Source organism: Triturus cristatus, chromosome 2_1, assembly GCF_964204655.1.
Source record: "Triturus cristatus chromosome 2_1, aTriCri1.1, whole genome shotgun sequence".
NCBI classification, from domain to species: Eukaryota; Metazoa; Chordata; class Amphibia; order Caudata; family Salamandridae; genus Triturus; species Triturus cristatus.
The window spans coordinates 852,342,700-852,367,625 of NC_140581.1; the positions used below are offsets into that span (position 1 = coordinate 852,342,700).

At 49.3% G+C, this 24,926-nt stretch overlaps 1 protein-coding gene across 3 annotated transcripts in view; it reads right to left on the reverse strand.

Moving 5' to 3' along the window:
* The window catches only part of SMARCA2 (SWI/SNF related BAF chromatin remodeling complex subunit ATPase 2), a 1,761,756-nt gene that overhangs the window by 422,246 nt on the left and 1,314,584 nt on the right, over positions 1-24,926 (reverse strand). For all 3 annotated transcript variants that reach the window (XM_085632958.1, XM_085632957.1, XM_085632956.1), the window contains one exon: positions 12,353-12,571. In XM_085632958.1, the coding sequence (XP_085489084.1) occupies positions 12,353-12,571 (219 nt within the window). The remainder of the gene's footprint in view (positions 1-12,352; positions 12,572-24,926) is intronic.

The following is a 24,926-nucleotide window of genomic DNA, read 5'->3' on the forward strand; positions in this document are numbered from 1 at the left end:
AGATACCCTAGCCATACCCAGAAGGGAGAAGGGCCTGCGAGAGAGCCTCCCCACCAGGAGAGACACAGGGCCCCAGCAGGGGACATGTCACAGGGACAAGTAGGGAAAGGCCAGGAAATCCTAAGCCCAACCAAGGGAGAACTGCCCAACATCCCGCAGGGGCAGACAGCGCCTGAAAAGCCTCAAGGAACACAAGGACCACCTCAACCCCTAGGGAGAAGAGGTAGAACCGGAGGCAGGGCCCACCTGAAGAAACACATACACAGTGACAGAAAGAGCAGTACACACCCAAGCCGCAAGCACTGGACAAGGCAGGGACGGTTGCACAGCCAAAAGTAGAGACGGAAGAAGAAAGGCACAAGACAATGCATCAAAGGCCACAACGGAGTAGTAGAACAAACAGGCCTGCACTGGCATGCACAGTCAGCAGCAGACAACACCACGGAACGGTGCACCCAGGACAAGCTAAGCGCCAGCCGAAGGCAGCGGCCAAGAAGGGCCAGGACAGGCCCCAAGGGAGGGGCCGGCACACATTGACCCACGAATGAAGTGTAACCAGGCATATAGAAAGAGAGCCGTCCACCAGAACATAAAAACTAGGGAAACCAGCCGCCCCCCCCATCCCCCCCCGACCCCGCCCGGAACACCAGACAGAGGACTAAAGCGGACAGAAGAGAACACCGCTACAACGCAAAGCCGCAGACAGCAGGCCGGACTAGGCTAGCGCGACAGCGATCAAGGAGGAGGACGGACCGGGGTGCAACGCAAGCCACTCCAAAACCACCAGCAAGAAGATCGCACCTGACGCCACAGTGCAGAAGCCCGAAGGACGACCACACCTCCCCAGCACATATATAATAGCTACCATTACTCCACATAGCGCATGTTACGTCCCAGAACATGGGAACCCTCTTAGGAAAAAGTTTCCGCAGCAGAGGACAAACAGAAAGACCTGCGGAGAAAACGGCAGACGGCTTGCCAATCAGCCAATAAAGAATACACAGAAGGCCTAATCTCAAGGCCTACACGGCTTACCAACAGCCAAAACCACAAGCCCAAAAAATAAAAGGGCCGGACCAGCAGCAAACAGCACCAACGTCCTAACAAAAGGACCTGAAGGCACATCAACCACACAGAACACACCACTTGGGCTACTCGCTACAAGGCCCCAGGAAAACAACGGAAGAACACCTCCCAAAACACAAACCGACTAGAGGTCACTGAGGGGGAGGAGTAGGAGGACGATGACGACGAAGCCCCGCAAGAAACCTCTGAATGGCAGAATCCGCAGGGGCGTGGAACAAAAGGGTGCCATCAAAGGGAAGGTCCACCAGCCGTTCCCTAATATTCTCCGGGAACACACTATCCTGTAGCCAGGCATGTCGACGAAGGACCACTGAAGAAGCCATGGTACGACCAAGCACCTCTGAAATGTCCAAAGCCAAGCGAAGAATAAATGCCGCCAGCTCCCGGCCATCCAACACATGGTGCCTCAGATCAACACAGGCACCCTCCTGAGAAGCGGCAGACATAAGGGACTCCGCCGAATCCCACAAGCAAGAAGTGGCCCTAGCCAATACACAAAGAGTGTTAAGGGCCCGCAAAGCCGCACTGGTGGAGGCGAAGATATTGCGCCCCCAGGAATCTAACCAGCGGGCCTCCCGTGACGGGGAGACAACACCAAAACCAAAAGAGAAAAGTGAAGCGAAGCCTTGAAGGGAAGAAGCAGCTCCCGACCACCAGAACCCTGATGGAGGACCTCCAGAAGATGATCTGTGGGGAAATGGGCAGCTGTATCTCCCATGCGCAAGATTCCCGTAGCCTTTGAAACCTCCCGAGTGAAGGCAGCACTCGCCTCCATAGGGCCCCGCGGCGGGGAAAGCAGTTTCTCTGTGGGCGACGGCTGCAAGCTAAGGCGGCCGTCCCCCAGTCCAACTGGAGGAAGGAAAGGCCAAGCCCGGAAGGGGGACCGAGGAATGGGGAACCTGATGTGTCTCCGGAGAAGACTGCGGGCACGGCAACGGCGAAGAGCCGTCATTAGAAGACGCCGGGGAAAAAGCCACGAAGCGGCGACCCGTCTCCGGAGAGGATGAAACCAACAACCGCCGAACCTCTGGAGAAGAGAGGGCGTCTGAAGACGAATCAACGACCATACGCCGGCCCGACCTCCGCCACAACGCGCGACGCAGGAGACCGAGGCGGGTCGGATCCGGGGCAGCTAAAGAACAGTGCCAAAAAGTCGAGGGGCCCCCGGGGACGCGGCGCCGCCAGGGCCAGCAGCCGCCGGCGCCTGAGAGGCGTCACCTCGGCCTCAGACAAGGCCGCTGCCTGCCCAGAGGACCGAGGGAGACTCGAGGACACACCCAAGCCCCGGCAACCTCCAGCAACGGGGGTTTGCGGCGAGGCAGAGGCGCCGTGGTCCGAAGGAGGGAACCCCGAAGGGAAGCCCCCCGACAGCACCACCTCTTCAAAACCTGGAGCCGAACCTGTCGGCGCCGGAGCTGCCGGCGCCGCCACGGAATTCCCCGCACGCGGCAAGGGATCCGCAGACGTCCCAGGAAGACAAGGAGAAGAGGGAAGAGCCAAGGAGGCCTGCAAGGCCGCTACATAGACCTCCATCTGGGCTCTGGTCGCCCCCGTGCGGGGGAACGGCAGATAGGGTGGTGACGCGCTGGGCCGCACCACTGGCGGAGACCCCGCTCCCCCAACAGGACGGGGACCGGGCCTCGGGGACAAACTGCGACACTTACCAACAGGTGAGCACCACCCTTGCGGCCTGGGAGAGGGACGATGTCGGAGACGGAAGCGGCATGGCATGAAGCCTTCCGCGGGGGACGGGCGTGGCGACGCCGCTGACCGGGACATGCACACCGAAAAGAGTTTCATCCGGTGCTCATCCCGGGACTTCGGCTTCATTTGCTGACACACCTCGCAGTCCGTGGAGTCGTGGTGCTCCCCCAAACACCACATGCAAATGGGGTGAGGATCCGTTGCCGACATCTGGCGCGCGCAATACAAGCACGTCTTAAAGCCCGAAGGCATTCACACACTGTTCTCAAGAAAAACGCCTAAAAGCGGAAAAAGAAGGCCTGAAACAGGGCAGGGACACAATCCGGATCCGCGTTGCACGCGGAAAAGAAGAAAACTGACGTCAGCGCGCCGGGTTGGGGCTTTTGTGACCTTGCTGATGTCACGCCCGCGGAGGATGTCGGGCGGAGTTGCGTTGTACCGCCCCCCCGGCGCGCAGAGATGCTGGGCAATAAAGTTTTCCGGGTCCAGTCTCACGCCTGGGCATAATTCTACGTCAAGGAATCTGCGGCTAGTGGTCTCTATCAGATTCTACTTTATTTTCTTATATTCATTTTATTAATGGGCATATTTAATATTATACATATAACATGCGATATTTAGTACAACTATATTTGTTACATAGAGATGTTTTTCCGATATTTGTGTGCTTACCTGTTTTTTTTGGGGGTGTGTGTGTGTGTGTGTCTGTGTGTGTTTGTGTGTGTGTGTGTCTGTGTGTCTGTGTGTGTGTGTGTGTGTGTGTGTGTGTCTGTCTGTCTGTGTCTGTGTGTGTCTGTGTGTGTGTGTCTTTGTGTGTGTGTGTCTGTGTGTGTGTGTGTCTGTGTGTGTGTGTCTGTGTGTGTCTGTGTGTGTCTGTGTGTGTCTGTGTTCCCAGCCTAGCCCTCAGTAATGAAAATCTCCTGCCTGGGGATTGCAATCCTCAGCTTCACTACCCTTTCCAGGCCTTGGACTTCCAAAAAGGAATCCACAGGCCACCATGTTCATGCACTCACACATCCTAGCAAGCACGCACATGTATTGTGCGCTGACTGACCCTAGAAACATTCACCATGGAGCGAACCCACAGGTCTCCCTGTTATGTACCATGCACAGGCACACATAGACCCCAGCATGCACACACAGGTATCAGGCGCTGTCCGGTGCTACACACATTTACCATGAAGGCCAAGTGTGAGTTAAGTACACAGCAGCTGAGCTATACATGAGTGGACCAGCAGGCACCGCTACTGTGACACAAGTAAAACAGGCTGCTCACAATGCTGATCACTCTTAAACACAAAACATGTATGCTGCCACCACTGCACTCACTACTTAACTCTAGGTAAGGGCAGCAGCCTTCTACCACTATGAGTGTAGCACTTGGAGCACCCCTCTCGGTCTAACTAGACTGCATTATTATAAGGCAGGCCTAGGTCACAGAACAAACGCATGATCCATATTCGCAAGGGATTCAGATATCCACGCAGTTGGGGCACTGAGGGAATGATTGCATGTCTGTTACCATGCAGGGGACTATTCCACCCCAACAACTATCCACCTGGAAAAAGGCCTCTTCTTCACTGCCTTGCTTTTCTTTGCCCCAGAGAATCCCACAAAGAGCTAATTGCCTATCAGATCTTCTTCAGTATAAGCAATATAAAAGTGCAGAGCTCTTTATGGGGTCCAAACTATGGAGTCTCTCTTCTTCTTTAGAGGTGTGAAACAGAGCAAAGAATGTGCAAGTGTGATGGACTGTCCACCATGAAAGGGAGTAACAACCCTCTGTAGAAATGCCACTCTAGTCCTCAGCCCCAGTTTGAACAGAAAGAAGGTGCTGTAGGGCATTGGAATGACAGAACTTGAAGCTCACTCATGAGACGATATGAGGTTATCACAATGAGAAAGACAGTCTTCAAGAAATCTATCACCAATGTGTCTCTTTCAGATTTCAAGGTCATGAGACGTAGAGGACAGCCGTGCAGTGACTCAGAAGGGGTGCAAATAAGAAACGTATGCACCAAATTAAGGTCCCACTCTGGCATCATAGTATTTAAATGGAAAAATACAGTGGGAATGCATACAAGAGTACTGTACTCCTCTCTAGGCGGAATGCATCTCTGAGAGAACTGTCCTGGGAAGTCCAACATACACAAGTATTCACACTGCGCATCGTGGCGGTGGTGAAGAGATTGAGCTTGGGCTTTCGCAATAGATGGAAATGTCCGCACAATCTCTGGATGTAACTGCTATTCGTGATTCACTGGGTGTCGATGACGGAGTTTCTCCATCCTGGCGGTTAAAGATACCATGCCAGGTAGTGTAATTCTGAAAAATGCCCTTACAATACAGCCAGTTCCGGAGAAGCAAGGCTGACAACGCAGGGTCCAGGACTCCACTGCACTCTGTTTGTTGCAATACCACATGGCAGCCTGTTGTCTCTTGAGGATTCCAACCAACCATCTCTTGATGGACGGCAAGAAGCTTTCAGATCCAAATGAATGGTGCACAACTCAAACAGAGTGATGTGGAGACATGTCTCTGCCAGACACCAGAGCCCTCGGATATCCTCCTTTGAAAGACAACCTCTCTAACCTAGCAGGGATGCATCTGTCACCACCAACAGCCCTGAGTAGGGTAGAGAGAAGGATGTCCGCTGGTTCAATTGCAGTTGAGCCACGCCTGTAGATCGTTTACAGTTGCCTCCGAAACCTGGATGGACTCAAGACTGTTTTTTTTCAGCTGCTGGGCCCATTGAGACTTCAGATCCTACTGAAGAGACTGCATATGCAACATGACATTTCACAAAGTTTGCCGTCATCTGGAGGTGGTCCACGACTGACTGGGGACGGCACTCCTTGAACAGCCAGTCATCAAGATAGGGATACATTTGTACACCTGAACCCTGAAGATATGCTGGAGCCACCGCCACCAGCTTCGGGATTACCAGTAGGGTGCAGGTGATCCCGAAAGGGAGCAAGTCAAACTGAAAGGCCGTTGCCCACCATGAACCGCACACAGCGCCCATAGGTCAGCAAGGCAGGAACATGGAAACGGAGGTCTGCAGGTCCAGCGCTATCATCCAGTCTCCTAGATCCAGGGCAGATTAAACCCTGGGCTAGCATTAATATCTAAAATGTGTCCTTGCGCAGGAAGAAATGAGAAATCAAAGATCTAAAATAGGACAAATGCATCTGACCTTTTTCAGCACAAAGAAATAACTAGGAATAACGAACAAGTTACTTACCTTTGGTAACGATATATCTGTAAGAGACACATATTAGTTATGGATTCCTCACCTTAGAATTACCCCCACGTGTCAGACTGGATCCAGAGAATTTTTCTTCAGCAGTACCCCTACGCGAGAAGTCGTCGGAGCTACTAAGATGCGCCCACGCGCGCTGACGTCAGTTCTGTACACAACAAGGTGCGCAGAGCCATGCCAGAGACCGACTACTGGTGCAATAGAACTAGGGCCCTGAAAGGGATGACCTGAACCCTTGATAACAGTTCGCAGAACGGGGAGGATGGGTAGGCGGTAAGGAATCTATCACTAACTAATGTCTCTTTCAGATATATCGTTACACAAGTAAGTAACTTGTGCATCTGAAAGACACGTTAGTGATAGATTCCTTACCTTAGAATACATACCCAAGCAATGCCAACCCCAGTGGTGGGTCTGCAAAGTGAGATTACACCAGAAAGTCACAGAGAACTGAACAGCCAAAGAAGCCGTCTCTACAGACGTGACTGTCAAGGCAATAGTGCTTAGTGAAAGTATGCAACGAGGCCCAAGTGGCCGCCTGACAGATGTCTTGCAGGGGGACACCGTGTCCCAATGCTGTAGTAGCTGCTGTCGCCCTGGTAGAATGGGCGCGTGGCCCAACCGGAGGTTCCTTTTTAGCCAGAGAGTAACATGCTTTAATGCACAAGACAACCCACGTAGCCAACAAAGAGCTGGTCATCCACCCGGAACTGTTGTGTGTGGTTGAGATAGAACGAAAGCGCACGTTTTGGGTCCAGACGGTGGAGCCTCTCCTATTCTCTTGAAGGGTGCGAAGGCGGAAAGAAAGTGGGCAGAGTGACAGTTGGCCAGAGATGAAAGGCAGAGACTACTTTTGGTAGAAAGGAGGGACATGGTCGAAGTACAACCTTGTCTGGATGAATTGCCAGGAAAGGAGGTTTACAGGAAAGACCTTGGAGCTCAATCACCCGCCAAGTGGAGGTGATGGCCACCAGGAATACAGTTTTCAAAGTTAATAACTGCAAAGGACAGTTATGAAGAGGCTCAAAGGGAGCGCACATCAAGTATGTGAGAACCAGGTTCAAGTCCCATTGAGGCACCACAAAAGGAACAGGAGGGAAAAGGTGAGTAATGCCTTTGAGAAATCTATTGACAACCGGGGACTTGAAAAGAGGGCTGATCAGGCAGCCTAAGAAAGGCAGAAAGAGCAGAAAGGTAGCCCTTGATAGTGCCCAGAGCACAGCCCTGCTGGGCCAAAGAGAGAAGGAACAATAGGACTTCAGAAAGAGGGGCAGCAAGAGGATCTACAGCTTCCGCTGTGCACCATGCCACAAATATTTTCCACCGACAGGCGTATACCGTTTTAGTGGAGGGACGCCTGGCTGCCCGAATCACATTACAGACTTCAGGAGGCAAGTCAAATGGAATCAGCTGTCACCACTCAATCTCCACGCAAGGAGGTGGAGGCTCGACAGGTTCGGGTGGAGGACCGTCCCCTGTTGCTGCGAAAGGAGATTCTTCCCGAAGAGGCAGTCGGATCGGGGGATCCACGCTCATACTGAGTAGCTCAGGATACCAAACTCTTTGAGCCCAGTCCGGTGCCACAAGAATGACTTGGGCCTCGTTGCGTCTGATCTTCTTCAGCACTCTGGGCAGAAGTGGTATAGGTGGAAAGGTGTACAATACACCGCAACTCCACTCGTGACGAAAAGCGCCTCCGAGCGAATGCCGCCTTGGAAACTCCAACGTGCAGAACTGCTGACATTGAGCGTTCTCTTCGGTGGCAAATAGATCTAACCAAGGTTCTCCCCAGTGCTGAAAGAGACCTTGTGCCACCTCTGAGCGAGGACGCCATTCGTGATCCAACATGCACCTGCGGCTGAGTTTGATCGCCCTGGCGTTCAGGGTACCTGTCAGGTGTTGAACCACCAAGGAAATACCTTGACATTCCAGCCACGTCCAGAGACGTAGAGACTCCTGACATAGGGTCCACGACCCCACCCCGCCCTGCTTGTTGGAGTACCACATGGCAGTGGTGTTGTCTGTGAACACTTGCACTACTCTCCCCTTGACAGAGGTAAGGATTGCTTTCAGTGCAAGTAGGATCGCCCTGAGCTCCAAAAGGTTGATATGCTGCTTGGACTTCGCCGGAGACCAGAGGCTTCTGATCTCCGCCTCTCCCATGTGGCCACCCTATCCCAGGATGCGTCCGTCGCTACTGTGTGCTCCGGTTGGGGAAGGGAGAGCGATCTGCCGCTGACCCAACGCTGGTCCGTGAGCCACCACTGCAAGTCCTGTGCAGTGCCCTCCGAGATCTGGACGTAGTCGGACAGGTTTCCCCGATGCTGCGTCCTCTGGAACTTCAGGTCCCACTGCAGAGCCCGCATATGCCATCTGGCATGATAGATCAGCAGGATGCAGGAGGCCATGAGGCCCAGCAGCCTCAGGGTCTTCCTGACCAAAACCCAGGACCAGGGCCAACAGATTGGAATCATAGCCCGAATGTCCCGGACTCGCTGCTCGGGAGGATAAACCCTAAACTGCGCCGTATCCAGAACCGCTCTGATGAAGAGGAGCTTCTAAGAGGGAATCAGGTGCGACTTCGGCACGTTGATGGAAAACCCCAGCAAATGCAGGAGGTCAGCCGTAGTCTGGAGGTGGGAGATGACTGCCTGGGGCGAGCCCGCCTTCAACAGCCATTCGTCGAGATAGGGGAAGACTGAAACCCCTGATCTGCGCAGATGAGCTGGGACCACCGCCATCACTTTCGTGAACACCCGAGGGGCGCTGGTAAGGCCGAAAGGGTGCACAGTGAACTGAAAGTGCTCGTGGCCTACCGTGAACCGTAGGTAACGCTGGTGGGCCGGCAGGATGGGGATATGAAAATAGGCATCCTGCAAGTCCAATGCTACCAGCCAGTCTTGCGGGTCTAGCGCAGACAAGACCTGAGCAAGCGTGAGCATCTTGAACTTCTCGAAGCGATTGACATTCAGGAGCCCTAAGTGGGAATAACAACCACGACCTACTTCTGGCATCGGAACGCGCTCTATGGCCCCCTTGGCCAAGAGAGCCGCAACTTCCTGCTGGAGAAGTGACAAGTGATCCTCCGACATGCAGCGGTACTGAGGTGGCATGGCTGGAGGGGTAGACTCGAAGGGGAGGGAGTAGCCCCTTTGGATTATATGTAGAACCCACCTGTCCGAGGTGATGGTGTGCGCCAGTGGGGAAGGTGATGGCAAATCCTGCCACCCACTGGCGTCTGGTGGGCCTGAAACACCGGACTAGGAAGGATTTGAGGGGGCAGCGGCAGGGGCGGAGCTAGATTGACCCGCTCGCTGTTCTCGGGACCCACCACGGCGGGTCCCACGTCCGCGCTGCACAGGCCTGCGGGTCTGAAAGGAACGCGGTTGGGCGCCTCGACCCTGACCTCGAAAGGAGCGAAAAGCAGGCCCTGAGGGAGTATGCATGGTGGCGAGACCCATGGACTGGCCCGTAGCCCCAGAGTCCTTAAAGCGTTCCAGGGTGCTATCCGCCTTGTCACCAAAGAGGCATGTGCCATCAAAGGGCATGTCCAACAAAGTGTTCTGGACATCTCCGGAGAAGCCAGTAGTTCTGAGCCAAGCGTTAACGGCGGAGCGCCACCGTTTTGGAAAGTGCCCTGCAGAGGGAATCGGCGGTGTCAAGCCCACAACGGATAGTAAATTTAGCAGCATCTCTCCCTTTGGTAATGGCCTGGGAGAGCACCACCCGAGCTTCCACAGGGCACTGAGGTAGCAACTGTGCCACGGTGTCCTACAAAGAATGTGAATAGCGGCCCAACAGGCACGCAGTATTCACCACTCGCAACCCGGAACTGGCAGAAGTGAAAATCTTTTTCCAAACTGCTCCAGTTTCTTAGGTTCCTTGTCCGGAGGAGCAGAAGGGAATGCGCTCGGCGAGGCAGAAGCCTGGACAACCAGACTCTCAGGCGTGGGGTGTTGTGTGAGAAAGCTGGGGTCACCTGGCGCCAGGCGATGGCGGAGTGCCACACCCTTATCTACAGGAACCGCTGTGTTAATTTTGTTCCGGGTGCTCAACACGATGTCAGTAAGCACTTTGTTGAAGGGCAGCAGCGACTCAAAGGAGGAGGACGCTGGTTGCAGTACCTCAGTCAGGAGATTGGTCCTGATAGGCACAGAAGGGAGCTCGAGGTTAAGAGCCTCAGCCACCCTGAGCAACACCACTGAAAAAGTCCCAACCTCCTCCGTAGCCACGGAAGAAGGGGACAGTGTACCAGGGTGTGGAGAGAAATACAGATCCACTGGACCCTCCATATCGCCTTCCCATTCAGGCTCATCCTCACATTGAGCTGCAAGAGGGTCTTCAGACCCCTCCCAGTACCCCCCTTCAGCCACCGGTTGTTGAAGGGACTGGTAAGAACGAGGTGCTCGGGGAAATGGGACAAACTCCCCACCAAGAAATGGAATCGGGGGGTAAGAGAACAATCCTGGTTCGGCGCCTTCCGGCATCAGTGGCGGTGCTGCACCCGGTGCCGAGGAGGCGCCGAGGCCAGATACGGTGCCGAGGCAAGGGAGCCGGCGGTGCTGCAGGGTATGGTGGCGGCGTAGCCGAGGCCAAAGGAGGCAGCACGGGGGCAGATCTGCCCCAACGGGTCTGCGGGGCCCGAAGGCGCTACGGAGGGACTCGATGGGCCAAACAAACGGCTCAATGCCGACAGGAAGGCCTGTACGTCGTCCGAAGTCACGTGCGGGCCTGGAAAGGGCGGGTAGGCCGCAGGCAACAACGGATGCTCTATCTGAGCTGCGGAGAAGTGACAGCCCGCCCCCTCCACCGCGTCCCGCGACCGGTGAGGGGTAGAGGAAGAGCGACATCGCTTCTTCGACTTTTTATGGCACCGTGACTTACCTGTCCCTGACAAGTGATGGTGATGGCTCTGCGACCGGTCCCTTGACCTCCCACGGGAGCGGGACCTCGATCGGCGCGGAACCGATTGCCGGACCTCCAACAACTTTTGGGAACGCTCCCACAAAGCTGTCGCGCCATGGCCTGACAATCTGGGCACACCTCGGGGTCATGGGCGGGCCCCAAGCAGAAGACACACATGTTGTGCGGGTCCGCTACCGACATGTTCCGACGGCAGGCCCTACAGGACTTAAACCCGGGTATCCCTACTGCACCAGGAGTCGAGTATTCGACAAAACAAGAGAAACAAGTTCTCAGAAACCAAGTTAAAACTTTTAACTGGGGGTACCGCTCACTCTCGGAGCTGCGCTGCTGGCGCGGAAAAGAAAGAACTGACGTCAGCGCGCGTGGGCGCGTCTAAGTAGCTCCGACAAAGTCATCTCAGCGGCTACGCCAGCGACGTACACGGAGCCTTACGACGATGTCTACCGACGCGCAGGGGTACTGCTGACGAAAACTTTCCAGATCCAGTCTTATGCCTGGGGATATTCTAAGGTAAGGAATCTATCACTAACGTGTCTCTTTCAGATAGCACGATTCAAGAGTGTTGAGATGCCTGACCAACAACCTTTTATTCACATAGGCCTCTGAAATAGGCTAATGGAATTGTTTCACACTTTAATAAGAGATTAGGTTTATCAGTCCCTGTGCAGTATTCAGTAAGAGCATGATGATTTGTGCCATGCTGATGAATGCGCTCCACTTCACTTGTACTAAGCAGGCCACGTGGCACAAAACAGACATCCTTCCTGCAGCACTTAGCCTGGCAGCTGAATGACTGCCAGTGCAAGGACACCAGTTTTTTTTAACAAGAGGAAAGTTGGTGAATAACCTCCTATGTCACCTGAATGACAGAAGCAGTGTAACCCATGCCATTGCGTACAAGTTCTGTGACAGGTCGCCACTAGGAGAGTGGGGATATGACATATCTTAGGAGGTTCATTATGCTGACAGGTCGTCACTAGGAGAGTGGGGATATGACATACCTTATGAGGTTCATTATGCTTATTTAAAAATTCTGCCACTTCTATATTGCAAATAAAGCGAACTCCTGCTAATATAGGACAAACAATAAAACGTTTCGATTACTTCCTGCTAAAAACCATAGCTGTATCATTTTAGGCATTATTAAAATATGTAGAACCAGCAAATACATCTGGTGTCAGTATATCTAGTGAACATGTTTATCAAAGAAACAACACTCGGAGTAAAATTAAGTGCCATAAAAGCATGAAAATTGTTTATCATTTGTGCAGCTTCAGGTATTCAATATCCCTTTCTCGGACCACTTTATGATTATTTTCTACCAGGTTAACAAAAGTGAACAAAATAACCTAAATAATAATATAATATACTTACCCGTAGCCACTGCTTCTCTGTCATTGAATCACTGTAGTCCACATCCCTGCGCTGTCGAGACCCTCTTCCAAATATTTTTTCTTCTTCTTCTTCACAGGTAAGTCTTTCAACTTCAGCATCATCTTTAATGATCCAAGATGGCAGATCATCTTCTTCCAACAAACGGGGCTTCCGTTTTGGGTTGCGAGCATCTTCCCTTCGGCGGTCAAGATCCATACGCTAGGGTGGTAAAAAAACAAACTTCACCATATTTAGATAACATTCTGGGTACTAAGAGTCATTTTTTGGTATTTTATGCCTTTTATAACTTGAGTTGCATTCACACTCTTTTATGGAGTACTCCTCATTAGATTTCCCTAACCCTTGGAATTACAGAAATAGTTATACCTCATTTTGTAAACTACAGTTCGGAGGACAACAAACCTGCCAGATGGCACAGAGGGAGTATGAAAAGCATACCCAGTTCCATATCCTAGGCCTTAAGATTACTGCACATAAAGCAGAAAAAGTATAAAACACCAAACATTGGTTTTAAATTTGAATCTTACCCTTTCATTTGTTTTCTGATCTCGAGCTATGCCAAATTTTTCACGCATACCTTGATGCATTTGTGTGACATGGCTCCAAAGCATATAGATGGTCGTCCCATCCTCTTGGGAGAGATAATGTTATATAATGATGTGCCAGGATATGGTGGTTGCCGGATGGGTGTGAGATGGCAGTCATCTGCTGGGTGCAGGGGCACAGTACTTCACTGCTCGGAGAGAGCACTTAATAACCAGCCACTGGACTAAATTGATGTGTGCCCTATTGCTCAGCAAGGGGACATGACAAACATTCATCCTATAGAGTTCATGCAAGATCGCAGTTTAGAAGTCGTTAGTGAACTGCATATCAGTAATGATAATTTGTAAGGTTATATGCAATTTGCTTAGGTGCTTCTCTGTAAGAAAGCATTTTATTCGTCACATCATATTGCTATAACAATATGTACACAACGAAGATGGTTAGGCCCTGTAGGCGTATAACCAAAAGCTAATTAGTAATCATAGTTAGTGAGACACTATACTCTGTATTAGAAGTGGTCAAGTGTAACGGCATGTCAAGGACCTCCATCTCCCATGGGTACAAATCAATGGGAAGAGCGTCAGGGAGAGAAAAAGAGTATGGGGTGGGTAGGGGGAGACATTGAAATAGAAAGAAAAGTAGCAAAAGCAGGTGCACAGGTGTTGGGAGAGAGGTTTAGACATCACTTTTACTCCATTAACAAAACATATCACAATGTAGAGTAACACAAGGGAAGGTGGGCCACTCCCAAACAAAAAATAAGCACACAGAAAAAAAACAGAAGGTGGGCAGCAGCAAGTAGGTTGGCGTCAGAAACCATAACCCACTTTGCAGCTAGTTAGAGGGTGTCTCCATGACAACAAAACCTGTCCCAGAAGCTATGCCACTCTACTCCAAAGCAAAGAAAGAGTTCAAGTGAAAGGGGAAACAGCCAACAGGAGAGAAAAAAAGATACGAGTGGTGATCAGATTTTTTAAAAGAAAAAAACAATGTGGAGAACGCTGGGGAAGCTAAGTGTCAAAGACAAAACTACGGCAACCCTCTACAGACTTTGTAGTTTAGTATCCTTCAGTTTTTTTGCGACTCCTCCATACGTGGTCCAAATACAGAATATTTAAATGTTGGGTCTATACAGCTGGACTAAACCTAGACACCCATTAGAAAATGAGTCAAAGCAACAACAGATATGGGGCCACTTATCTACTTGAGGTCTCTACAGCACCTAGCAGCACCCTGACACAAGCATTTGTGCTAGTTTATCTCTTGACAAGGTTGTACTGCAGGGAACACACCCACGTAATGTGTGCGCCAGTGGGAATCCTGTGTTGAAAAGTCCTAGAACTGCAAAGACTCTATGGCAGCCATACACATTTTGGGCCATGGAATAATCTCTAGAATGGTTAATGTGGTGCCATTCTTGTGAACAGGATTTGTCTTTGAACTACTGGTGAACCATATATCGGTGTATTGGTAAAATAGCCATGTACAAATGAATACAAGGGTGCAAAGCCTGATTTTGTTATAGAAATTCCATTGTGTGGAAATGCAAAACCCAAAATCTGTTTTGATATCTTATTAAATACCTCTGCTCTATCTAAGCAGCACTCTGCACAACCATCTAGCATCAGTATGGATCACTATGAGCTTCTTTTCGAGAACTGACGAGAAATTGGACAATTCCAATCTCGTTATTTCAACATGTAACACAATCTTTGGTACAGTGTTTGTGGTGTGTCTCTCCTCTTAAGCCTTGCGTATATGTAAGAAAGTCTCCACCGTGAAGAGTGCCAGCAACGCACTACCTCACTTTAGTGAAAGGATGCCCCTCGATTATCAAGTGCCCATCATTGTGATAGTGTTCTTTTTAAAATTATAAACAGGCTACCTTAGCCATAAGTACCCCCTGAACCTTGAGGTCGAGCCCATGCCTCATGTCAGAAGCTCTGGCAAGAGAGGAGTGGCACCTATGAAGCAGCATGCCACCACCTGGTAAATGAGGGCTCGGCATCCTAGTAACGGAGACCTCAACACCATACTCTGACACTGACCAACAGATGGACGTGCATTTATATCCCTTTAGAGACTGGGGCAGATTACTTATTTTTGAGGATTAGCTCCGAATGTATTTTGCCCTGGAGTTATCAGTGTGTATAGATAGTACTATGAAGGAATAGGTGTTCGGGATTGTGGAACACTCCTTCCCTTACAAGTTTTATTTTATACCTTTAAACAAAGCCTTAAATAGTGGACTTATCAGTTAAAACCCTATTTAAGTTGAGAAAGGTACCGCAAAGATCCATTGTAGAGGTACTCATTTTCAACCTCCCGCAAAGGCTAGAATGACAAGGACTTCATCCATGGAGACACTCTCTCAGTTTTATATGCAAACCAAAACAGCAGTTAGATATAAATGTGTAGACATAGCTAAGCCAAAATATTTCAAAGTAAAAATACTGCAGGATTTTCTGGCCTCAGCCTTGTAAAAGAACAATATAGTTTGCAACACAATGCACATCAAATCAACCTTACTTCACTACCCCATAGTCACATTTTGCAGTGCAAACATCCTTAAGACTCTGCACACAGTTCACAAACGCACCTCTCCCCTGACAATAGCCTTATTTTGGGCCAATGTAAGCCACATTGATTGTTTACTGCCCTACAGTATCCTGAGGCACTGCTGTTTCAGGAGCAAATATTACTATAAAATGAACCTCTACCTAATTTTGCAACTATTTGGTCATGAAAAGTCTGCATTTAGTTCCTTGAGGGACGTCTCTGTTGGCCTTGATAAGAAAACAAAAAACAACAATACTGCAGCAAAAGTCCACAGACTTTGCAGTTTAGTATCCTGTCTTATTGCTTTTAGCACCTCCTCCAAATGTGGTCCAAATACATGCACTCAGTGGAACAGAATATTTAAATGTTGGGTCCACACATTTGGACAAAACCCAGCAACTCTTCGAAAACAAGTCGACGCAACAGCAGAAACTGGACCACTTATCTACGAGGTCTCCTCTGCATCTAGCGCCACCCAGACACATGCATGTGTGATAGTTTTTCCCTTGTGCACAACAATCTCCACTCTTGTGTGCTGCTATAATAGGAAAAACAGAATACATTCACCCACCGGTAGTATGAATTGCTCTTAATTAGCAATGCATCAATGCTGGGATGAGCTAGAATTACTGTTCACATATACTTGTGCTAAATACATGGTATAATGGAGCTACTGTGACTGGGACTACATCTTGTAATGGTATGAAGTTACCACTTCAGCATTGATAACAAATTGAGAATTTGATGTGAACTGAAAAGACCAATCGGTTATCTCAGTTATAGTGAGCAGCCCATCTTGTTTAAATTCTTATCTCCTAGTGATTGCCCGACACAGGAAAAGTATTCTTCTTATTCAAATTGTAAATCAACCCTTTTACCTTGCCATACACCTTCAAGTCCTCGCTCTAGTTAGCCTTCATCGTCTTCTCAACACCCTGCATTCTTTAAAACAGAGTCCATGTTTTTAGTGTTGAATGCTGTTTAAGTGAGCAATACCACATTTTGACTTCAGTATCCAAACTTTAACATCGGTTTTCAGTTCAGAATCTCTCATTGGTTTGGACCTTTTCTTCAGCTCAAGGATAATGTAAGACCGTGGTAGCTGGATAATGTGCATGAGGGACAGAAGTATTGAGACACTGTCTTTACTTAAGTCTTTGTATATTAAGGGATTCTCTACCACAGTAGCATGCACATTTGAGGCAGAATGTGGGTCATGTGAAGGGTTCAGAGGGTGTCTGAAACTAAAAATAATTGAAGGAAAAGATCTTTGATATTTCTCAAATTTGTGTTTTGAGAATATTCTCTTCCTCTTCCCCCTGCCCCTTCCGTATTCTATCATATTTGAATGTCAGTCTTCTAGTACTCATTGTTGAACATACTGGCAGAAAAATCGCTACTTTTGAACCAATGAATGTGAAATGCACAATGGTTTCAACTTCCAAACTAGTGAAGCCTTTTTACTCTAAAATATGTGCATTGTCAAGGCTTCACGCCGTGGTGCTTCCCTGGGAAACTGAAGGTTCCAGACTCTGGTTTATTCAGCACAAATGGATTCTGCAGCTAGAGCAAAATGTAAAAGGTATATTTTCCTTACTGAAATGTAAAAAGTAATTTCCTTATGACCTTTACCGGCTAGTTGGGCATTTGCCAAGGAAGCAGTAATTGACTCAGCTCTTGCATGCTGGTGGTTTGTTTTTGCAGCTCTGCTGGCATCTCGGAGGCTAGACAAGCTATGTCTGCATAGAAATGCAGTCTATGTCTTGGGTTCGTCTCTTGCAATATGATCATTATAGTTCATGGTGGACAAAGTAAATCTGTAGGTAGAGGCGTCAATGCGTATGATATAATATAATGAGTCATTCTAGAAATGCCTACTGAATATGCCTTAGACACACTGTTGATGGACGGAATGCAGAACAAATCAAAACATTCACCCCCAGTCAAGAGATCTGGGTTAAATCCATCATTCTGTTGCTCACCATGCCACCCCAGTTTAGACCTGGCCATATGCAAATCAGTCTTGACCCTGTGCCTCATGGGAACAGTCCAGCCCGAATTGCCAAGCCAGGTCCTCCCTGGACCGGACACAAGCATCCTAGGACCGGTTTCGGGGTTTCACCCCTCTTCAGCCAGGATAGCTTGATTCCAGTGGCACAGTGAGCCCAGGACCCACGTCTGGGCATACCTGGCGCTGGGGTGAATGTATGACATTGTTCTGCATTCTGTCCATCAACTGTTGTTTTTGCATTTGTCACCCGAGTGGGACGGGTATGCTCAGACTTGAGTCCCGTGCTCTCCATGCCACTGGAATCAAGCTATCCTGGCTGAAGAGGGGTGAAACCCCGAAACCGCTCCTAGGATGCTTGTTTCCAGTCTAGGGAGGACCTGGCTTGGCAGTTCGGGCTGGACTGTTCCCAAGAGGCACAGGGTCAAGACTCATTTGCATATGGCTGGGTTCAAACTGGAATGGCATGGTGAGCAAAAAAACGATGGATTTAGGCCCAGATCTCTGTACTGGGGTGAATGTATGACATTGTTCTGCATTCTGTCCATCAACTGTTGTTTTTGTACTGAATATGCCTTAGCAAAATGTATATTAAAAACTCTTTCATAATTTCAATTACTAGATGAACAAGTTACCTTCGGTAATGCATTAGCTGGTACAGACAGGATCTAGCCACAGATTCCTTACCTTAACATCCTCTCCAGGTGCAAGACTGGATCCGCATTTTGTTATGCCGTAGCATGTCTGCGCGTTAGAAGAGGGTATTGCGCAAATCTGTATCGACGTCGTCCACCGGATGTGATGTCGATGGACTCCATATAACTCCCCTGCCGACGTCAGGTCCTTCCGTGACTATTTTCCCCCACCCAAAACGTGAAACCACATTTAGAAACTGCCTATTCAAACAGTGTACTAAAATAAAAGATACCCGTTGTAGGAAGCTGGGTTTCTGTTGCAGTAACCCCCCCCACACTTTTTGCCAGACTACTGATGCAATTTGACTGGATGTGCCCTGGGTCCACGCCAATCAGGTTCCCAGGGCCTGTGTTCTTTCCCAAAACTGTACCTTTGTACCCCTAATTGGCACCTCTCTGGCCACATGCAAGTCCCTTGTAAAAGGTACTATGGGTTCCAAGGGCAGTGTGACCAGGGAAGGCCTTTAAGGGCTGCAGCACATATTGTGCCAACCTTAGTGGTCCTATACCATAACACACACACAGAGAAAAAAAGTGATAAGTCTACATGCCACACATTTAGCTGGGTGCAGTATACGACTGGTAAGGGTACAGTTGCATGATCACTGTACCCCTACAGTGTCTAAGTCCATTCTTAGACACTGTAAGTGTATGAATTAATGAATTGGCTTTTATATAGCGCATGGCTACCCGGAAGCATACCAGCGCTGAAGCAGTAACTAAAGGACAGATAACCTAGGGGAAAAGCCAGGTTTTTAGCTGTTTCCGGAAGTCAGGTGGTTGGGTTCCCTACGGAGATGCAACAGAAGGGCATTCCAGAGTCTAGATGCATTGTATGAAAAAAGTCGGCTGCCATTTCTGGCCTTCTTGATCCTAGGGACCACTGCTAGGTGAAGTTCGTCTGAGCGGAGTTTTCTGTTAGCCCTGCAGGGGCGAATCATGGCTATGTTGATAGGACGTCCACTCCCATCCAATGACTTATGGGCAATGCAGAGGGCCTGAAAGTTGATTCTCTCTTGCACCGGGAGCCAGTGGAGAGAGCGTAACCCGGGCCTTGCTGAACAACGATTGGGGGTCTCCGTAAGCAGTCTCGCTGCACAATTTTGTACGACCTGCAGTTTCGCGACCAGTGAATTTGGGGGCCCTAGGTAAAGGGCATTGCCATAGTCTATCCTTGACAGAATTAGTGCCTGGATCAGTTGTTTGTTTTGCTTGGAAAGGTAGGAGAGGGAAGATTTTGCGGGTTACTCTAAGCAGGCTATAACATGAGGCAGCAGTCTTCCTCGCCTGTGCTTTAAAAGTGAGATCTTGGTCAAGCCAAATTTCCAGACTCTTAATCTGTTTTGGAGGCCGGCAGCGGGCCCATAGTGGAAGGCCTTATGGTGCTTGCTTTAAGGCTTAAAGAATTGCCGAGAAACATAAGCTCGGTCTTTTCGCCATTAAGTTTCAAGTGGGACAGACTCATCCACTTGGCGACTTCCTCCAGACAGGAATGGAGGTCATTGGCCGGCTGGTTAGGATGATTCAGTGCTACGACCAGCTGCGTGTCGTCAGCATATGTTATTATATGAATGCCGAAGGGGGATACCACGTCCGCCAACGGGGCCATATAGACATTAAAAAGGGTGGGACTCAGGGGGGAGCCCTGATGAACTCCACACTGTAAGGAGATAGGCTGTGAGATGGAGTTGCCTTCAAAAACCTGGAAGAATCTTTCTTCTAGGAAAGATTGTAGCCATAGAAGAGCTGTTCAGGTCACTCCTGTGCTCCTGAGACGGTGGACCAAGATACAGTGTTTCACCGTGTCGAAGGCCGCGCTCAAGTCGAGGAGGATTAGGGCTGATGACCCTCCTGAATCAAGAATCTTTCTAGATTCTTTCACCACTGATAGTATGGCGGTTTCAGTGCCTTGGCAGGGGCGAAAGCCCGTTTGGGAGGGATGGAGCAGGTTATTAGATTCAAGGAACACGGAGAGCATTTGGTTGGCATATTTCTCTGCCATCTTAATGATTCCCGGAAGGAGCGAAATAGGGCGATAGTTACCAAAGTCGGCTGAGTCCAAGTTTTTTTTTTTTAACAACGCTTTTACCATTGGCCTTTTCCACTCAGGGGGAAACAAACCCATCGATAATGAAGCATTAACCAGGCGAGCGGCAGTGGGGACAATTGTTAGTCCGACCAGTTTCAGGATATTAGGAGGTGCAGGGTCTAATGGCGATCCGCTTTTTACTGATGATAGGAATGATTCCCAAGTCATTGTGGGGAAGGTCTCCAATTCATGTTCCATGATATGCCCACCCACATTTGTGTGCTTGATTGGGATGTTACTGTCTATTTGGGGATATGTTTAAGAATGTTTTGTACTTTAGTAGCAAAGTATTCAGTAAGTTCAGTGCAGCGGAGACCTGATGTGTCCAGTACGGCCGGGGCGCAGGGGACTTTTAGTAGTTTTTTGGCGATGAGGAAGATTTCTCTAGGGGAGTTGGCGGCTGTTGCAATCTTTCCCTCATAATAGGTGGCTTGGGCTGTTTTTATTTCTGCCTATACCGTCCAATAGCCGCCCTATATTCCAATTTCTTCTCCGGTGAGAAGTCTTTCCTCCATATCATTTCCAATTTCTTACAATGTAGTTTTCAAATAAGTAATTTAGGGGAAAACCAGGTAGACTTATTAGATCCAGCTTTCTTCTCGATTGATATTTTAGGGAGCACCAAATTGAGTGATCCCTCAATCCAGTTGCAAAAATTTTAGCTACCGCTGGATTAGACTCAAAATTTGGTTTGATTTTTTCAAGTTCTAAAGTCCCCCTCTCTAGGGAGAGCTTGGACCTAGGTCGACTTTGGGTTTGTGTAGGAGAGGTATGTGACACGGTGCTTGGTGGCGACCAGAGGAAGGGGATCATAACATGGTCAGACCACGTGAGGGGGGTGGGCTCTTTCCCCTTCAAGTCTGCCAGGTTAGTAAAAATGGGGTTGAGGAGATACCCTTTAACATGGGTTGCTTGCGAGACCTTCTGAAACATGATAGGCCGAGAAGTCTTGAGCTAGTTCAATTGCGGGGAGCGCTGAGGAGGCATCGAAATGCAGATTATAATCTCCAAGGAGGGTAAAACTTGCAGCGAGAGTAACAACTGTTTCTAGCAAGGATTTACAAAATTGAGCTATCACCCCAGGTGGGTGATAGATAAGAATACCTGAGAATGAGAGGGTGGGTGTAAATTCTATAGAGAAGTGGGAGTTCTCACAGTCTGCCAGCGGGCTGCCCAACAAGCAACAGATCAAATGATCTTTGTAATTAAAGGCAATACCTCCGCCCTTGCCTGTGACTCTGTCCACCCTCTGAATCAGATATCCCGGGGGAAGTGCTTGGAAAATATCCGGCTCTGCCCTGGAATTGAGCCAGGTTTCTGTGAGGAATGAGACTTCCGGGTCGGAGTCTTTTAAGAACATAAAGATTTCAGTCATATATTTGGGCAAGGATCTATAGTTAAGTAGGAACATTTAATATACTTTCCCAGGTGGTGGGGAGGAGACAGCGAGTGCAGGGAGTTCAAACTGACAGTGAGGAAACTTGTCCTGAAGCGTCTCTATCAATATAGTGTGCGCACGTTTTGACCCTGGGGTTATATTTAACTGTTTGAGGCGCGCGCTGGTGTAATGATAATGACCTGAGGGAGGAGGGGCAGGGGTTCTAGCCCCTGGGCCTGTTCAGGTGCGGACGGGCGCAGACTGGCTTGCCTTTGGCGTGCCAACGGTGCGTCTCCTGCGCAGTCGCGTCATCTGGTGCTTTTATTGCGTCAGACGTGCGTCGGGTTTCAGCTGCTGGAGCGCTGACCAGGTGCCTAAGTGCGTGTGCAGGTAAGATTAAAATACCCCACTACTCTCGAGCATTTAACACAGCTCTTCCCGGACACATAAAAACAATTTGAAAACAATAGCAGCAGAAGTTAAAAACCAAGAAATAAAGTGCTCAGGCTACCGTGAGGGAATTCGGTGCCTGTAATTACCACTGCGCTGTTGCGTAATCTGGCGCTTTTATTGCGTCAGGAGTGAGTCAGATTTCAGTTGCTGGAGCGCTGACCAGGCGCCTAAGTGCGTGTGCAGGTAAGATTAAAATACCCCACAACCCTCGAGTATTTAACACAGCTCTCCCCGGACCCATAAAAAAAATTTGAAAACAATAGCAGCAGAAGTTAAAAAACGAAAAATAAAACGCTCAGGCTACCGCGAGGGAATTCAGTGCCTCTAATTAATAAGTGTAGTAAAGCCATAAAGAGTATATGGTCTGGGATTTTGTAATTACGAACTCCACAGCACCATAATGGCTTTACTGAATTCTGGGAAGTTTGGTAGCAAACATCTCAGCATAATGAACCCACACTGATGACAGTGTGGGACTTATTATACAATGCACTCAGAGGGCATCTTAGAGATGCCCCCTGAAAAACGACCATTCTCTGGTTGGTTCCCTGACTGGTAAACACCAGCCTTGAACCAGGAGACATGTTTCTGGACCCCTGTGGCGAGAACCTTCGCTCCCTGAGCCCAGAACAAACAAAGCCTTTTCTGGGCAGAGGTGTTCACACCTTCCCTAGATCAGGAAGAGCCATCTGTGGCAGGGGAGCTTCAAAGGCCTTGCCGCCTTTGAAACATGACCCCAAGCCTCTCCTGCTATCGGGAGCATGCCCCCTTCCTGTCTCCCCTCCTTTTCGGTGGGAAGACAAGTGGGAAAAATTTGCACAGCCCAGAAGGTGTGCCCACCTCTGCCAACCCCAACCCTCAGGTGAGGGAAGCGAGGAGAAGCCCACTTTTGGGTGCAAGCCATCTTGCTGACGGCAGGCACTCTCCAATCAGGATTAGGGATTGTGCCCACTCCCCAATGTGGGGTGAACACACCAAGGGTGTAGTCACCCTAAGGTCAGTAGCCTACTGGCTACTGACCTCAAGACCCCTAAAATTTCCAATAAATACAGTATTTAGGGGGCATTCCTGAACAAAGAAGACAGATTCCCACAACCTACGAAGGAGGACAAAGAAGACGCCCAGCATAGGAGACTACAGAGAAGAACTGACTTGGCCCTAACCCTAAGGCCAATTTTCAGTTTCCAGAGATCCTGCGCCAAACGTCGCCTTGTCCTGCAGTCAGCGACCTCCAGAACCCTGGGAGGACAGACTGCCCTCAACAAAGACCGGATCTCCTGTGAACAGCAGCTCGGTTCAAAAGAAACTCCCAAGACAGATTCTGAGCCTGCTAAGGACAAAGAAACCCGGCGCCTGGAACCATCACTGCACCAGACGCCTAAGGCCCAAATCCGGGTGGTGACCGGTCCCAGTGAGGTCCGCCAGCACTCCAGAGCACAAGTCCACCGTGGGTTGACCCCTCCAGCACTCCCCGATGTCGCCTGCAGCCTCTATACGGAGACCCCCCCCCCCCCACCCAACTGTGAGTGGTCCGGTAATGTGAAATCAGACTTCAAAAGACACCCCTGCATCCAGCCAGCCTTCGCCCAGGGGAAAAGAACCAGAGGTGCACCTATGTCCCGGAGCCCTCCAACTTACATGCCCAGCTGTTGGTTCCTCCCGGAAGTCTTCCTGAACCGAGCCTGCAGTCAAAATCCCAAACCGGCAACTCCTATTGAAAACAGGCCACCCGATGGCAAAACAGCACCCTGCACCCAGCCATCCCTGTGTCGCTGCAGGTGCTCCTTGTGTCCTAACTCGGATCCCTGTTTCCCCTGAGCCTAACACACCACGAGCATCGCTCCCACAACATTGTGGCCTGCTCGTGAGCAGCCACCAACCGGAGGCCCCCTATCCCCAATTGGATAACATTGGGCCTCAGCACTCTGCACCTGGCAGCCCTAATGCAGATGAGGGTGCTTTAAGAATGCATCCTTGACCCTGGGGAAAACCTGGTGCTAACCCCAGAAAGACACTTCCCAAACCTCAGTACTTACCGTTAAATCGATAACATTGTTTCCTCCCATAGGATTGCATTGACTGCTTTTCCTTGAAAAATCTTTTAAGTGTGGAGTTGGTGTGTATGAAAACTTGAAACCCTGCAAATATATAAAAACTGTATTACTTACCTTTTGTCTAGGAGCTGTCCCAGTGTGGTATCTAGGCATATCACACTGGTTAGCAAAAGTAACTTAAAATGTAATCTAAGAAGTAACATGCACATTTATCTGTAAAGTAATTGAAAAGTAATTTTGAACTGTTGACTTACCTGTAACTCAACCAACTGCATTTCAACCTGCATTCAACTGTAATTTACTGCATAAAAATTGCTAAGTATTTTTTCACTTACCTGCACCAGGCCTGGCTTGGTTCTAGAAATAAAATAACTACATATTTTTATACAAAGAACACTAGTCTGAGTTCAGTCTTGGAACATGTGACATCATTTCTTGCCTGAGTTTGTACAATAAATGCTTAACAATACCCTCTGATAAAGCCGAACTGCTCGCCCACACTACCACAAATAGACTCTGTGCACACTGTGCCTTACTTTGGCATAGTATATATAGAGCCAGCTTCCTACAACCTTGTCCTAAATAATCACTGAATTAAAAAAAAAAAAAAATAAGGATGGAAATTTTCATAATAAAATCTCTGAGCCAAAAGAAGACTAAGTTCGCAGATGGAGGGTTGTTAGGGAATCTGGGGCTAGATCCTGTCTCTACCAGATAACACGTTACAGTAAGTAAGTAACTTGTTCTTCTGATAGACACATCTAGCCGCAG